This window comes from Plectropomus leopardus, chromosome 6 (assembly GCF_026936395.1).
Source record: "Plectropomus leopardus strain MGB_pleo_1.0 chromosome 6, ASM2693639v1, whole genome shotgun sequence".
Lineage (NCBI taxonomy): Eukaryota > Metazoa > Chordata > Actinopteri > Perciformes > Serranidae > Plectropomus > Plectropomus leopardus.
In genome coordinates, this window is record NC_142181.1 from 12,923,263 (window position 1) to 12,941,209 (window position 17,947).

The window sequence follows — 17,947 nt, forward strand, 5'->3', positions numbered from 1 at the left end:
TGACGGCAGATTAGAACAGATCAAGACATGAAATGGCTTCAGAAGGGCATTGGCACAGAGTGAGTCACTCAGTTCTTGCAAAGTGAGAAATGTATGTCTATAGTAGTGTCTGTGTGGTGCATGTTAATTTCTCTGTGTTTAGAGAGTGTGTATTACTGCTCAGTATGCAAATATACAGTCGTGACGAGTAGAAAGTGCTCAAAGCCCTTACATAAGACTCCCTGTCAAATGGCATTTGCTCAGAACATGGGAAGTAGTCTCCTTCATATGTAATTATGTGACATGCCACATAGGCACACCGCATCAGACAAACTGTGCCGTCAGCAAAGGGAAGTATACTGTATAGTGGAATGGCATAAAACTTACAATAAAAAAGTATCAAATATATCACACTTTCAAGACCCATCTCAATCAATAGCTCAAGGGAAACAGAACTGTGAGACTGTCACTTTTAACTCAACATGTCATAAAATATATTTGTCTTTTTTTTTTTCTTGTGTATTGTTGGAATGCTGCCTGTGGACTACAGCTGCCCATTCTCATTCAAAACTTGTTGAATACCGCCACTTGGTCAGTAATTTCGGCATCAGACACCAATACACAAAGGCAACTTTTGCTGCGATATGATACAGCACCAGATGGCATCGCTTTATAATGTGGCCAGACAGCACCTTTTGTGGCGGTATCATACACTGCCAGGCGGCATCAGTTTAAAATACGCCCGGAAACAACATAATATAAGAAGCTGTCCCTAAAGGAGAATGTGTTCAACAAACCCTGGACTTTCAACCTGGGAGCTTGCTGTTTGCTTCCTGTATGAATGTTGAGCCAAACTATGATGATGTTCTCTAAACCTAACCTCATGCGTCAACATTTGCATGTTATTTTTGAAAACACTGTGTGAATCTGACAAGCAGAAACTGTACATTTCCCGTGAAAACAGGAGTATATTTTGGATAAGACAATGCATTTAACAAGCATAAATTGACAGTTCGTCCCACAAGGTCAACAAGAAATGCGTTGTATATAGATGTGAACGGTACTGACCAAGCAGCAATATTTGACAAGTTGGGATGAGAATGTGTTGACTACGTATATAGATTAGCATTAACATGCTTTGTTTCCATCAAAAAACAGTCAAATAAATGAATAAACTGAGTGTGATTGTGTGTATGTGTGAGGATGTTTGGTTTCATTTGCGTATGGCGTATGTGTATGTACAAGCATGTGTGTGCCTTTGTTAATGCGTATAAGTGTTTCTCTCACCCATGGCATTGCTGTTTAGTAGCAGCACACCGTGAGCATCAGAAGTGGTCTCAAGGCCCATATAGAAGGGATGCACTCCATAGCAATTCATCTTGTACTGTAGCAAAGAGACAGAGAGTAAGAATGATGGAGAAAGTGTGAGATGGGTGAATGTTGGTGTGTTCTCTGGCTTGTACGACTGTAACGTTTGTGCTTGTGCGCTACTTTGTTTATTCATGAGCATTTTTTTTCTCTACACCTGACAGGGCATTTTTCTTATATATAACAACATGACTACAATGGGCTTGCTCCCAGTGCTGTTGACTTTCAGAGGTTTTCCCAAAAGTAGGAAAAACATATCCCTACAAGTATCCTTAATGCAAATGAGTGTGTACTGTTTAAAACATTTATTTAAATATACAGCACACTTCCTGTGTTAATGCACACAGTAGTGCTCCAGAATCCCCGAAGTTCCTCTGGCCTGAGTTGGAAGATATCAACAAGGAACTGGGACATTATTTAAGGACTGGAGTTGCTGACAGGTGCTATAACAAAACCAGGAGGTCCTAAGTGTAGCATACAGATCATTAAAATTAATGACAAAACTGTAGCTGAGTGGTTACTAGACTCAGCTCTGCAACTTTGCTTTTCCAAAAATAGTTTCTTATGACTACTCAAAGGTAGGATTGAGGAGGACTTGTTGGCAGAGATTGAATATAGCATAATCAGTATGTTTTCTTTATTGTATACATAAATGAAAATAAAAATTATTGAGTATTTTTGTGACCTTAGGTTTAGGCGCTTATATCTACATGGGGAGTGGGTTTTTGTTCAAGGATCACCATGTTACACCGTCATGTTCGTACAGTAGCCCAGAATGGACAAACCAAACACTGTCTCTAGATTGGGCCATTCGCGTTTTTGAATCGACCAACATAGTTAGCAGTCCCTCTGCGACAACAGTGTCAGAAAGACACTTATTTTTTAATGTGAAACTGCTTTATTCAGTGTTTTTACGTGTTTAAATTCCAGAGTCCATTTGTTTTGGAGAGAAGGAGACCCCTGCAGATAACTCAGCTCACGATAAAAACCTCCTGAACAATGAACACTGAAGGAATGTCCTAACTGGAAGAATTTTCAGCTGGTTGCAATCTGTAATCCTCACCACTAGATGCCATTATATCCCCCCAAATCCTGCACGCTGTTCCTTAAACCACTAATTAAATCAGCTTATGTGGCTGGAGTACTTCTTTTTTTTTTCATTTTTATGAGACACTTAATCATATTAATGAATGTTTTTTGGAGTGTGCTGTAGTGACTTTGCATATGTAACAATATTTTGTTCTAATGGGAATGAGTTGAGTTTCAGAGTGTGGACTTTATGAGTGTTACTTCCGTGAGGGCCCCACTGTTGTCTTCAGGTGTTTAGATGAGGATAGAACGAGACAGACCAGGCTACAAGGAACAGATAGAAAGGTGGCGAGGGACAGGAAATCTGCCACTTTCAGATGTCACCAACCCTGCAACTAAAACTCATGGGCATGTCACATTCCATCAGCCTCTTACACTTCTGGTTCATAAGAAGTTGTTAAACTGTAATATAATGGCTCTGAGGACCAGCTCTGTCTCTGTGTCATCCTCGTCTATGCTTTTCTTGCTGTGTGTGTGTGTGTGTGCGGGTGTCCTTGTGGCCCTGCTACGTGGTGCGATGGCCTGACTCAAGAAGAAGAAAGGTCATCAGTTTGTGTCTAACAAAGAGTGACAGCCAGTGACAGTGTTCTCTTGGTGTCTTCCTGACGGTCTTTCTTGACTCCTCACTCACAGCAAACATGTATGGACACACATACACATAATCTATAATCATAATCTTTCTACATTTACATGGATTGTAAAAGTCCAACTGTGAACACCCTTTTGAATAAAACAGAATTTGAAAATTACTCGATGCGTTATAAAACTTCATATTTATATTCTCCTTTATATTTTATCGCCCATTACTTAGTTAATGGCTGGAGATGTCCTCTCCAGAGGACGCTACAAAGTTTTCTTCAACTATCCAGCTGTAAAACACAGAACATGTCTCTCTTTCATGTTGTTGTAGTTGTGTATCCTTGTGGCTATGTCTGTGCAGATTTTAAACAAAAGGGGCCCATGAGAGGAGAATCTGACGATGTGCTCTGCATTGCATATGTGTTGTATTCACTTTGTTTATTATTATTTGGGGTTTTCACCTGTTCTTTTGAAAATACATCTTTTTCTGTTTAATTTGTTGGTAGTCAGTACTAACATGCCACTGCTGTTGGCAGTCTAACCCCAGCCAACTTTTTTTAAACAAAGGTTTTGATGGCTCCACTGCAAGGCTACAGCTTTAAGAAATTGCCATCCATCATTACTTTTGCTTGTATTTGTAAGCAGTAGAGACATCTTGTTCATAGTGAAACGATATACAAAAAAGAAGAGTCTTTCTGAGGAACATTTTTCTGTAAATTTATGACTTTATCAGTGTAGTATTACAGCTAGTTTTCTTGATATAGTAGAACCTAATTCTCATTCAGTTACGACTGTATTCCAATAATATTGAGGGTTTTTTTCTAAAAAAAAAAAACAACTTTATTCTTGTGATATTATTACTTTATTCCAAAAATGTCTGATTTTTTTTCTTAATCTGGCAGATGTTTTGTTAAAGTTAAACAGATGTTTTGTTATAGTTTTGCTAATGTTAAACATGGACCCTTTACACTCTAATTCATCAAGAATTTTCTTTCATCCACTGTGGAGTTATGGGAGAAAAACATTGTTTTTATTATGATTCAGTGTAACATAGGGTGAGTAATTTATATACAAAAAACAATATGTGTGTGTGAAGTATGCCTTTAAGGGACAAGTTAACACCCAGTTTGAGCTTGAACATGACTTGCGAATCACTGGAACGAAGACTGGAGTGAAGTCCCCACCTTCTCTGCCAGGCCAATTGTGTGTTTTAGTGTGAATATGATTTCTCTGACTGTGACCTAAAAATGTATTTATGTGGCAAACTCCTATTTAAAGTGTTGTATCATCTAGTTTAATATTAGCGTATCAAAGACTGTAAATACAGAGTCCATGTCACCCTGTCGACTCTGTTTTTTTTTCTCATTTTCATCCACTTTTCCTTCTTATTTTTTTCTCCTAACTCTAATTCCCTTGCTCTCCGAGGGGCCCCATAACATTTATCTGAACCCTGTGGAGCTGTCTTGACAGCTCAGCAATTAGGCTTGATAATGCTGATGCAGGTGGAAACCTCATCCTGTCTGGCCTTGACACCAGAAGGGAAAACATGATGACACTCTATAACCGCTGCTCATATCAACGGCACCACATCAAAGTGACACGAATGTGAGAAAGATGAGTTTACATACTGTGCAGGAAGGTTGTTTACAAGTCACCTCTGCAGTCTCTAGAGAGTGTGATGGTAAAGACATTCAGAGCAGGGCGCTTTTCTTGGTATGCCATGAAAGCACACAATTTGTTTTGATGAAACATGCCAATGCTTTAAAAAAGGATGGGAGAAAACACTGCTAGATTAATGTCAAACTTTGTTCATGGAAATCCTAACCAGTCAAACATTCGTTCAAACAGATGCCATAGCCCCTTTTACACAGCCTGTTCAAGGGCAGGGATTTTTTTCCATTGTTCCACCTCAGCGTTCTGTATAAAAGGTTGTGGAACGGAGGGACGTGCAGCTGCTTTAAAGCCTGCAGCAGAGGTGGTAACAGCACTAAATCAACGTCTGTGTGTAAGGGACAGCCGGTAGGACAGGGCCATGGATGGGACAGGTGAGACAATGTTATATGTTTGCAGCCCACTGCAGGGACATTTAAAAAGCAGCTGATAGCAGTAAACAGCCAACTCAAAAAAGAATAGCATTTTTGGGAGCCCATGAGTGTGTTCCGAAACATATTCTTTTCCTTTTAGTTTTAGTAGGTACTGTGGCTGCCCTTGCAACGTATGCACTGTTGCATGCAGTATGCACAAAATCAGGACATACTACTTCTACATACCACTTCACCCTGAACATTGACCCTCTTTCTCATATATTAATTAACATGGAGATAAAACAAATCACCATTTGAAAAACTCATCAGAAAGGGGGATTAACTCAGAGAGCTCTGCTGTCACTTTGCCATGTGCAGGGTGCATTTCCTTGTTATTGTTATTTTAGTTGGCTTTTTTGTTGTTGTTGTTATTGTTGTTGGTAACCTTATTTTGTTCACTTAAACAATTCATTTTTCTGTTATTACCATTCCATTGGTCATCAGTCACTTGAAAGTGCTGTCATTGCAGCTTTTGACAGCTGTAAATCAGCTGCAAATCAGCTGTCAAGATGTGATGTATCTGCCACTGTGCAGAAGATTGTGGGTAAGAATAACTTGGAAAGCTTGCTGGCTTGCGTATTGCAAAATACAACCAGATCTAGTGGAACATCCTGGTATTTTTGGCTGAGATCAGCTGCCATATAACAGGGATGGTAAATGATTGAAATTGCCATGTTAATGCCATTGGTTTTGGCATGCTGTCTCAGATCACAAACTGGGGTAGCATGATGCCGCTGTTGTTTAGTGCTGTATAAATTAGCAAAAGCGGCATCATGGATAGACTTTCTAGCGGCCCTATCGTGGGATCTCTGTTTAAAAAATGCTCATGTTGGTGAACTTTGCATCAACTGTTGTGTGAAATAACAGCTGGACCTGATAAGACTGGCTGCAAAACTAATGTTTTCATGCGGGTGCACGTATGTGCTTCAGTGTGATACTTACACCAGGAGGCTGGTCCTTGGAGAACATACCCCAGGTGTGATAGTTGAGGTTGTGTTTGTAGGTAGGATGCTCCGTCTCTCCAAAGCCGTAGACAAACTCTGATGGCAGTCGAGTAGACACTTGGATGAACATGTCTGAGAAAGTGAAACCTGGCACAGAGGAGTCCCATCTGAGAAAAGTGACAGAGGATTAAATCAATGAGAGATGGAGAGAGAGGGGGAGAGGGAATTATTGTCAAAGGGAGTTATTCACAATATGTTTGACACAAATAAGCATAATAACCCGCAGGAACTGCAGGCATCCCTTCAACATACTTCATAAATTTTAATTAGCAAAATTTCAACTGACACTTCTAAAAAATACGGAAGGCTTAACTACAAAATAATGTCACCCTTGCTTAAAGATACGCTTTGAAAAGACTCTGACTCTCGACTGCTTCATGTGACATCATCGCGACTGCTGAACAAGAGGAAACAACTTGAGGCGCTGATACACTGGGCAACTTTCCTGAGCTGATCTGATTGGGTAACGGTGCCAGAGGAGTTGACTCAGCATTGTTTCTTTAATCTCACAGGGAGTAAAAAAAAAAAAGTTTCTTCCCTGGAAAAAGTTGAATAGATTTTTTTATCTCATATCTCACTTTATTGCTTGTTAATGGGAGCACCTATATTGCCTAAAATTACCTGGTGAGTCAACGCCCTGAGGCGGTCAATTTAAGGTAGTACAAGAACAGTAGTAGTACAAGGAGTTTTTATTGTCAAAAATGTGTCAACACATCAGCATATGAATAGTAGAAATATATATGTTTACTTTATTCATTTTTTAAAATTACAATCCAAATTCTAGTAGAGCTCTGAGGTGAAACTGGAACTGTTGCAGAAAAAGAAAATTTTATTAAAAATCACATTGAAGTTTGTAAACAATAAAATAGCTTTTTTTCTTTATAGATTTTTATTGAAAAACATACAATTTAGCAAAAATGGTGAATAGATTTATTTAGTTTTTGTACGCTGACATATAAATTAATGCTTAACTTTAAGATTCTAATGTTTTTTGAGGCAGAAAGGCTGTTGAAAGATACCCCAAAACAACAGAAATAAACATTAAACTCATGATACTGAATAAAATATCCAGAACACATCGCAACTTCAGCCCGCATGAGCCACTCGTAGAACTGAAATACTCACATCTTTGTGCCTGTGCTTTTCCTTACGACCTGGATGCCGAATGGGTTGTGGGTAATTTCAACCTTGTAAAGCCTCTTGCTCTCATCAGTTTCAGGAGCAGAGGGAACCGACAATGGCACTGGCACCTCATAACGATCTGTGGCTGGGTCCCAGATCTAGACAGGGAGGTAATGTTACAAATCAATGTGTGTGTGGGTGCGTGCATGGGTGCGTGCATGGGTACATGCGTGCGTTTGTTTATGTGGAGCAGGCAAAGATAGATGGATGTTTTGATATAAAGACAAATAGTCAGCATAGAGAAAGAAACATGCTATGCAAGAGAATGCACCACTACTGGCACAAACAAACACACCTTGAACTGCAGCATGTCTCTGCTGTGATACCGGATGTCAACACGGAGTTTGTCAATGTCTGGTGAATCTGGGCGTCCACTGCTCCTGTACTTCTTGTTCCGAGTGATATCAACTGTCATGCCTGAGTTGGTTTCTTTGACTGTCGTGACGGTGTAGCCATAGTCCTCTGGATAGAAGCACCATGGAGCCCGTTCGATGTTGCTTGGCTGAATGGAGACAAAAAGCGCATCAGATTTTTTGCAGCTTTGCAAACAAACTTTTTCAATATGTATATGTGCATGTGAACCTCATCTGTGTTACCCCTCACCTCCCAGATGCAGCCCCTGGCCCTGCACTTAGCCTCATCTGCATTCTCCTCTGGATGGCAGTCAAAGCGCTTGTTCTCCTTCGGCTCCAGCTCCCACTGCACCAGATAGGTCTCCCCAACAGTCAGAGAGAGACCATGCAGGAACATAACCTTTGTGTTTGATGAAGCAAAAATGTGGGAGAAAGTAGTCACTATGTTTGCATTCACTGATAAGTCAAACTATGATTATTGATTAGCTCAATCAGTCTATTTATTTGGACCACTGTCCTTGTCTCATATACACGCACCAGGGGATAATCGATTTATTGACAGAAGATCGTCCCATATGCCCCCTTTCAGGTAGTTGCTATAGACCAAATCACAATGTTTATTTACAATAATTTTGGGGTAAAAATCCCTGCATCATGTTTATATAATCAAACAATGCTGAGGAAACTCTGCCTTCATTCATTAGTTTTAAGACAGTTTAAAAAAAAACAAAAAAAAAAAAACGGCCCGTCTGAATAAAATCAGTATCAGTTTAAGTATGCCCTATATTAAGAATATTTTCACAGCTTTACCGTGCATAAGACAGCCCTCACTAACTGATTTAAAGCTGTTTTATCAAAAACATCAGACTCTACTGAGAAAAATTCATTCATTTTACTCCACCAAATGCAAAGTTGCTATACTGTTATATTTTGTAAGGTGAAGAGGAGCAAATATTCAAATATAGCGTGCACTTAACTAATTAAACTGATTTTGAGTTTGATATGGATTTTTTTTCAGGTGGCTAAAAAATATTTTGCAGCAGTCCCGTCAACAGCAAACAAGTCTCTCTTCTGTGTTTTTTTTTTTTCTTAAATGCCTGACCCGTTCTGCACCACCCTTTCCCCCCTCATAAATATTGAACAGTCTGTACCTAACCCACGCGGCAACTAGGTGTGTGCGCAGAACACCTAGGACAATTCAGGTCCGACTGAGGTGTTCATGTGATGGAGTAATGCGATTTCCAAACGCATTGACTAGGTGTTTTAACCAGAATTTCGTTTTGGGACAATTTCAGTCTGACTAACATGATTACATGTGTGTCAAAAGTCTAGTTTTAGTCAGACTAACACAGTAATTTGACTTTAACATCATGTAAACGTACTGATTGATTATTGAATGTAAGGATGCCAATGTTAGAACATTCTTCTCAAGTTGTCTCAAGAAAGCCCAGACATGCTTCCTTGAGACAGAATGTGTGCTTGACGTTGCGTGTGCTATCAATTAAGACACAGCTGTTAATTTCTCTTTGCTGTTTCAACAGCTTCTGCTGGGAATTGTGAGTCATTCTCACACCAAATCTCGGGGAGCCCCTTTCACTCCAGTCACTGCAGTCACCATCTGATAAATCCTCAGCTGGTAAGTAGACATCCGGGATTTTCATCAGTCTTTTTTTTTTTTTTTTTTCCACGTGTCATTTTATTTTGAAGTCATGCTTCTACAGTTCTATTGTGTAAAATGCAACTTTCAGGACACATAATGCATATTTATAAAGGAAAAGAGACTGGGAATGGACAAAGGGATAAATACAAAAATTAAAGGCAAAGTAAAGAATAAGATAAATGATGGAGAAGAGGGCACAAGGGCATGCACTGTAAACAAAATTGAAGGCAGTGAGGCTATATAGTCGGCAGTTTTTTTTCTTTTTTTTTTTTTTTAAGAAGAGCACAAAAAAACAAAATAAAACACAGGAGCAAATGTGCCTCATGTGTCATAAAATACCATTCTATTTAAGTGTATGTGGAACTAATGATGTTTGGCGGCTGTGAGCTATGTTCAAGGCCCAGCCCGACTAGGCATACAAAGACTGATGGACATGACAAGCCAGAGTTTAGGTTTAACAGCACATTTACCCTTCACCCCCAGGAAATGATTACTGCTGAGAGTCATTTGATAAATGCAAGCTTGTGTGTGTGTGGCCAGGGAGACCTTGAGGATTTACGCAAGCATAGTCTACAACCACACACACGAGCACGTGGACACGCAAATATACACAGTGACTAAAGCAAGTCTCTGTAGTAATAGTTAACAGAGCCTCTTGATACTTTATAGACTTGCTCTTTGCTCATAACTCCAGACACTTAATGTAGGACAATTGCTCAGTCGTTCTTTCTCACTCTTTCTTTCTCTTTCTGACACACACACACACACACACAAAAGCTTTTCGATCCTCCCCTAATGTAAATTGTTATCATTTCTTACACTTAAAGCCTAACCTTGAAATGTACAGTAATGGTTTCATTCCTGGTCTATTGAAACAAATGGTGGGCACTTGCCCGAGTAGCCACTGTAGTGCTCATCCACCCTGCATCTGTCCTGCTTCAGCACAGCAAGGTTTTCCTGACAGTGGAAACCGTGGAAATATGTACTGGAATTGTTTTCTCTGTTATGTAGTGTTAAATATTAACCATTATTTATTCAATTCTAAACTACTATTGAAACCTACTAAAAAATGATCTTTTTTCAGTTATGCAATGTGGCATTCCCAAATGTGATCAATAAATCAATCAATTAATCAGTAAATCAATTGATCAATAAATAATAATAAAAATAATGTTTTTAAGCTATAATCAATTATAATTAGGCCACTTGGAGGCCACAGAACAAGCTGTGGAAACAACATTGTCATATCATCATAGTACAATGATAATATGGCAAATATGTTAGCGTGTGTGTGTGTGTGTGTGTGTGTGTGTGTGTTCATGTGTGTGTGTGTGTAATGGGAACTACCACAGGAGTCGCTTTGAGAACTTTCCTAAGTGCGTATATCCTATGCAGTCTTATGCATGCATGTCATTATACAGTCATGAAGCTTTACATGTGTGTAGTTACGTCCCTGGCTTGCATTCACTTTAGGTCATAGATTGTTGTAATGATAACATCGCAAGATGGTCTCCTGGTCAGTATTTTAATTTATTTATCTAACCTTTATTTAACCAGGGATAGTCCCATTGAGATTCAGAATCTCTTTATATTATTGTTTTACCATTGCCAGTATTGATGTGTCCAAGAAGTTATAAGGAGGAGAATGACTATCTTAATTTTGATCTGAGGGTATACTGTATGAAGTGGTAAAGAGTGTGTTTACCTTCTTGCCATCGTCGTACTGTATGTTGGTGTTTGGCACCGGAGTGGTAGAGTTTCTATATGTTCCAGTGCTAACGTGAGTCACAGAAACGGACTTGGGAGGATGAGGCACACCGAGGACAGTGATGTTCTCAAACTTAAGGTTGTTAGGGTCCTTGTAGCCTGCATGGGTCACCTGCAACTTCAGCACTCCCTGTAAAGCAGAGGACATACAATTACGTGCCTAACCGTCAATTTCCATTTCTTCAAACCCACCGCAGTATTCTTATTCTCTTTTTGTTTATTATATGCTTAGTATCAGTACTGTTGTTCTTACGTTGTTTATATGTGTAACCCTTTAAAATCTAAATCAGCATCAAATTTCTTGTGCAGCATTCATACCCCTTTCACAAGCATTTAAACCTTTGAAATCTGAGCCAATTCTTTTGATTTCTTTAACCCACTTGGGGAAAAAGGCAATGAGTTACTTGGCAAAAGACACCCAGAAAATTGCCACAAATAAGGAAAAGGTGACAAGAAAATTACCTGCTTACCAAATTATGGTTTTTTTTTTGGTTTTCTTTTGTTTTTTTTTTAAAGATTATTGTTTGGCATTTATAAGATAGCACAGATCAATAGCGTGGGAGAAGGGGGAGAGTGAGAGGGGACGACATGCAGCAAAGGGCCATGAGCTGGAGACGAACCCGAAGCCGCTGCAGCAAGGACACTGCCTTCATTCATGGGGCGCCTGCATTATCCACTCAGCCACCAGACCCCCCAAAATTATGGGTTTAATCATTGCTAAATTAGTTTTGAAAAAAAGGGGGAGATAAATTTATTCGAGAAATTATTTTTGTAAATCGGGAATATGTCCAGAGAACTGTAATTTTTTAAACTAATGATTATTCTAATTTTATGTTTAAAATTATTATATATACATATATTTTTATTTTTATGTTTATTACTATGTGTGTGTATATATATATATATATATATATATATATATATATATATATATATATATATATATATATATATATATATGTATACATACATAGTACTTTTTCAGATCATTTCCTGTTTTGTTTTGTGGTTTGTTTGGGTTTGTTTTGGGGGTTTTTTATACCAATTTTCAGGCTATTTTCTTAAAACTTTTTTTACTAATTTTTTGCTAAATTGGAGTAATTTTCAATCAAAATGAAGAGGAAATCAAATGTCAAGTGTTAATTTGCTTTGTTGTAAGGACAAAGTGACCCGAGTTTTTTTAATGGCAATAACTACTCTTGCAGTTTTTGTACATTTGACAATAAAAAAAAACTTTGAACTAACTAAAAATAGTAATTATTGTTGTTGAATTGACATTATACAAGGAAACACTGTGTTTAACATTGATCGACAGTCTAATCCACTTTAGAACATCACTTGCTGTCATCAGGTATTCCTAGTTAAGCAGCCAGCATATAAACTCCCACAACTCTTGTCCATCAGTCAAACAGCTGTTTCAATAGATTTCCTGTCTGTAACCCCCCCCACACACACACACACACACACACCCCAGTGTAATGCTAACATACAGGAAGAACATCACAGTCATACATTAAACATGCGAGCCAATTCTCAGCTCTGTGGCAAGCAGGAACACAGGGTACTTGATCCAACAAAGCTTCAGTAGCATAACATGGATCAATTCCTTTTGGTTTTTGAGGACTGAGGAAGTCTAAAGTCTCAGGTGGTTTTGAACTTTGCACTTGAGTTCAGATCAGAAGGAATATGTGGGCTGGATTGAAAAGATGGTGTAGATACGTGTGAGGGAAACTTACATAGTCGACGTTGAAATCGTAGTGGATGTGATTGCCTGTTTCAACAGTCTCTGTACAATGAAAAAAAAAGAGCAGATGTTAATGTTTGTCACAGTGGTTTGGTAACTGATGTACTGTCACACAGTAGAGTAACTGACCTTCACTTGTTAATGTGTGTGAGCTGACTGACAGTGTTTGAACAGTGGTTGAACTCGTGTGATGCTTTGTGTTTAAACAAGATAAGAGCTTCAATTTGATGCTCGTAAATAAACATGCCTGTAATGAGCGGTAATAACAAGATACGGATGATCCTGTCTCTTACACACACACACACACACACACACACACACACACACACTAATGCATCTTGCTCACAATACCTCTGGAATCTCCATCATCCCAGAATAGCTCCCCGGCTGCCTTGTTGTTGTCATCAAGAGCCACGATCAAACCCATGGGGTTACGTCGACTAGAGGGAAACACATAAACACAGCACAAAAGTACAAACACCATATGAATGTGTGATTACTATAAAATGAATCAGACAACAACTATTTGTGCACATTAATTAAATAGAACAGGAGACACAATTCGATGCATTTATGATTTTGTGTAAAAACGTGCTGACTGATCTGTGTATCTGCTTCTCTAGTGTGTGCATTATAATATCAATGCACATTAAATATTATGACTGAGCGCAGCTTGTTGAAATATTATTTCATTTTAAGAGCTGGTTGTGTGTGTGTGTGTGTGTGTGTGTGTGTGTGTGTGTGTGTGTGTGTGTGTGTACCTGTATGTGGTGGTGACATCAGGCCTCTGTGTGGGGAGGATCGCACCACCTCTGATGTGTAAACCAAGCTTGTCAGCCGGCAGATACATATAAACATGTGTTCTGCGGTCTGTCACTTGTTCCATCTGATTGGTAAGAGAACAGAATCTATTAAATCCCCTCATGTGATGCTCAGTGGGCAAGACAATCTCCATGTAGCCCATTTCAAGGTTAGGACAGTGACCATAATTTCGCACAACCCTGAGCTGGATGATACAGGCTTTGGTCTTGCGTGAAATAGCAGTCTCTATAAGGAATGTTTTCTGAGGCAGAAAAACATGAGAAACCCGAGTTTGTCACTGGTGTAAAATGGTCCAGCCATTAGTTTGGGTCTGCAGCCTTGGCAGAACATTTAATGGGTCCAGTGCTGCTTTGCAATCAACTTAAGTGAACACAGGTTACTAAACTAACTCTTGAGTCAAAACAGCATATTGAAGCTATAACTGATGAAAGTCCTTGGCCTTCTCAGCTATACAATCCACTCTTTGAAATACTTGAACTACTTGAACTTGATTGCATGAAGTTTCATCGCATCAGCAGAATATTTCAAAATGTAAGAAATAATTGCTTTGAAGGACATTTTTTTTTTTCCCTCGCCCACCCCAAGTGGTATCTATGAGGCCGGCAGCCTTGGTTTTGTTTACTCTGGATACTCTGCAGATCTGACTGTAGACACTTTTCATTTTTGGTGCAGGAGGCTCATCTCACCAAACAGCAGTTAGCAAAAGATGCAAGCCCATAATAAAATAATCAGAACAGTGACATTTCGAAAATATAATGAAATGGATTACATGTAGCAGAATTTTTCACATTAAAAAAGTGAGACAAAAAGGAGTTTAACATTGAACATTGCAGCTAGTAGTGCTTTTTTAATGTTAGTATTTTGTATAGAGCAATGGTTCCCGACTAGTCCATTAGGTCAAGGTTTACACAGAAGATATACTACCACATATTTAAATCTGTTTCGCAACATGTAAACAGCATGTGGGCTTAGAACAAAATGAAGTATAACATATTGCAAGAATAAAGTACAATTACTTAAAACTTAGTAAATATATAGCACTGCAACCAAGAGAGATCAGTGACATAAAAACACATGCAAAGGCACACACGTTTATAGGCCAAACTATATTAAGAGCAGGGCACTAAAATAGTAGCTTAACAGTAGAAAACTGCATTTCAAAATTAAAGCCCTGTACCAGAAGTTCAAAACAAAGTGTGTTTTTTACAAAATCAATGTTCAGGAGTTACTTGTGGTCCATTCAGAATAGACCTGTGACCCACTTTTAGACCATAAGTCCCACAAGTTTGGAACCAGAAGCTACAGAAACACAGAGGTGGAGGGTAATTTCTAAATCACACAAAGTCTCCTGGTAATACTAGTCCTGTGTGAATGGGGCTCAAGTCAAAAAAGCCACATCTATTTGTATGACTGTAGGACTATTGTCCCTTTAAATAAAAATCATCAATACAATAGGGAAATAATGCATGTTCTTGTAGCTTATAGTTGTCAAACATTTTGGATGGGTTGGACCACTGTTGAATTTTTGAAATGCTAACAAAATAGTTTTGAAAATACCTTTAATGAAACAGTTGGGAATGTTATGTGTTATTTTTGCATTTTAATGATATAATCATGATGTTCTGCTCTGCTAAGAAGCACCTATTTGAGATGAGGAGACACATTTTCCTCTCCCTTCTCTGTGTGTGTCTCTCTCTCTTTCTCTCTCTCTCTCTCTCTTTGCCCCTCCACTCGTTTTTGGAGGGCCCAGATAGAGCACAGTTAATTTCTGATCCCCTGAGGACTGAATCCTCAGACCAGCCTAAAACAATTTAAAACTCTCTTCTCTTCATCTCCTCTCATTCTCCTTCTACCTACTTCCCTCTCCCCATCATGTTATTCTCTCTTGTGGTGCTCTAATTCTTTTTTTTTTTTTTTTTATCCCATTTTACTTCATTCCCATGGAGGTGTGTGAGAGAATGTGTGTGCGTGTACCATTTTATGCAGTACAGTACAGTATGGGCGAATGTGTGGGCTGGAGTTAGTGGAGCGTCTACAAGCAATTTCAGATCGTATCACCCCCTCATTGTCTGCCTTAAGGAGGTCTTTTCTAGCCTTGTCTTCTCTTTTTCTCCTTATTCCTCCTGGCTAATCCTCCCATCTTCCCACTCCTCTACATACCGTTACTGCCATCCCTCTTTTCTTCTTCTCATCTTCTCTCTTGTCCCTGCTTTCCTCTCTCTCCATGACCCCCCCTCTCTCCAACCCTTCCATCCTCCTCCCCAGATAATCACAGGGGACCAACCAGGACAAGGGGCCGGCGGCAAGACAGCCAATCTAATCGTTCATCTGATCAGTGGGCGCTTTACATCGCCACTGTGACGCCCAAATAAGGTCCCAAAGGAGCTCAACACCTCTTTTATCTCTCTGTCAGGGAGATAGTCTCTCTTCTCTCTCAGCTGTCCCCTCTTTCACTCTATCTTTGTCCTCAGTCTCGCTTCATCTTATCGCTCTCGTCTCTCTGTCTCAAACAAAGAACTCGAGGCAAAGACTTTCATGTGATACATGCTCTTTGTGTATGTGTTAAATCCATGAATGTAACATAATAATCATGGGGCTTTTTTTTTGTTTGCTCATTTTTTTTCCAATATGCATTTAAAGAAATTATATGTCATAAGTAACACTGGAGTTACCCACCACAATAGAAAAGAAAAAAAACAGGAAGCTAAAAATCCAAAACAACTCTTAGAATATAAAAATAAATAAATAATAATAGTAACTGGTACATTTAAGTTCATATAAACAGATTTAAATGGTTACATGACTTTCATTTCAAACAATAAAGTTTACCTAATTGGCAACAAATTGGAAAAAAAAACGAGAAAATTAAGCAAGCAAATAACTATACATTTTTTTATGCCTTGTGATTTTAAATCAGATTGCATTTTAATGAAAGGTGATTATAATATTCCATCTATTTCATGTATGTAAATTTGGTCACACTCGCATAATTTTCTCATATCCTAAAGAATTATTTGGCCATCATAGGAGAGAAGAGAATGCTATTCATACTATGTGCACTTCACTTGGAGAACATTCACTTTGTTTCTATTCAATATTAAGAGAATAAATATTTGAGCAGCAATTGAAACTTGAAGAGCGGAAGTGTTTTGAATACCTGCTGAAAGTATATGAATAATTTTACATTTATAACAACTTTCAGTAATTTCTTGTTTTAAGAGGAAAAGGATGCACTTTAGAGGAAATTTTTTTAAAGTGAGCAGAATATAATCTTACCGTCTCGTAGTCATACCATACAGCATCCGGGATGTACGCCCGCACACTGTCCACACCCTGCAGAGAACAAAAACAACATATTTTCTCAGATGTCTGCATACTTGGAACAAATCTAAATGTTTGTTGTTGCCCTTAAATGCAACACTATACACCTCTGATTTGTGGAGTAGACATCAAAAGATGTCAGCTTTGTGTTCCGTGTGAAAGCCTCCCTGTGTTTGATTTGTGTTCGCAGCCGGTAACACCAGCTTTAGCTCGCCACGCCGATCCTGACACTTTAATCTTACAAGGCTAAACATGAGAAGGAAAGCTACAATGCACCACAAAGGAAGCATGGATATTTCTTGCCGCCATAAATCATTGCAACTTAATCATAAATAAGAAGAAGATAAAATGTTTCCATCAAGGAGAGTTATTTCAAAACTGGTTACCATCTGATATAAAGTTTCCACAAAGCCCTTGTGACATTTCAGTCTACAGCGCTATGAGGCAACAGATGATGGAAAAGACAGCATCAAGCGACGACTGATAGGTGACAGCCTTTGATAGCTTAAGGTGGTGGACAGACAGAAGCAATCAATAGGAGAGCACCGAGCCTTTGATAGCGTTGTCACTTCCCTGCTCCCTCTGACAGGGCAGAACAGAGGGGGAGAGAGAGATAAACACAGAGAGCACAGTGAGAGAAAGAACGAACTAGAGGTCCTTCTCAAAACAGGCCAAATTGTGAAATACACTATGTCAGCCGTGTAGGCCAAGGCCGTCTGTCAAAGGCACTGATGGCACTAGCATCTCTCTCTTTCTTTCTCTCTCTTTTCAGGAGCATGTCCTATTTTGTGGCCCTCTGAGTCCTGTTATTACGAACAAGAAAGAAGGTTGACAGGAAGCCAAGAAAGAACAAACAGGTAAGAGAATTAAGAACAAAGGATAAATAAACACAGGCAAATGGGAGCAAATGTGTAATGCAAAACACCCCAAAAAGTACATGTGAAACTCTATAAAGAGTACAATACGATAGAGACATATTGCTTTAATGGCCTACT

At 38.9% G+C, this 17,947-nt stretch overlaps 1 protein-coding gene and 1 long non-coding RNA gene across 3 annotated transcripts in view; one reads left to right on the forward strand and one right to left on the reverse strand.

Annotated features, from left to right (window-relative positions):
* The window catches only part of LOC148189338 (uncharacterized), a 97,459-nt gene that overhangs the window by 77,321 nt on the left and 2,191 nt on the right, over window positions 1–17,947 (forward strand). The window contains exons 2-3 of the long non-coding RNA XR_015776789.1: window positions 9,180–9,274; window positions 17,725–17,809. This is a non-coding gene — a long non-coding RNA (uncharacterized LOC148189338). The remainder of the gene's footprint in view (window positions 1–9,179; window positions 9,275–17,724; window positions 17,810–17,947) is intronic.
* The window catches only part of si (sucrase-isomaltase), an 82,743-nt gene that overhangs the window by 29,337 nt on the left and 35,459 nt on the right, over window positions 1–17,947 (reverse strand). For both annotated transcript variants that reach the window (XM_088078788.1, XM_088078789.1), the window contains exons 20-29: window positions 16,908–16,964; window positions 13,571–13,695; window positions 13,161–13,249; window positions 12,802–12,851; window positions 11,004–11,195; window positions 7,889–8,038; window positions 7,581–7,787; window positions 7,229–7,383; window positions 6,042–6,210; window positions 1,267–1,363 (exon numbers count right to left, since the gene is read on the reverse strand). In XM_088078788.1, the coding sequence (XP_087934914.1) occupies window positions 1,267–1,363; window positions 6,042–6,210; window positions 7,229–7,383; window positions 7,581–7,787; window positions 7,889–8,038; window positions 11,004–11,195; window positions 12,802–12,851; window positions 13,161–13,249; window positions 13,571–13,695; window positions 16,908–16,964 (1,291 nt within the window). The remainder of the gene's footprint in view (window positions 1–1,266; window positions 1,364–6,041; window positions 6,211–7,228; window positions 7,384–7,580; window positions 7,788–7,888; window positions 8,039–11,003; window positions 11,196–12,801; window positions 12,852–13,160; window positions 13,250–13,570; window positions 13,696–16,907; window positions 16,965–17,947) is intronic.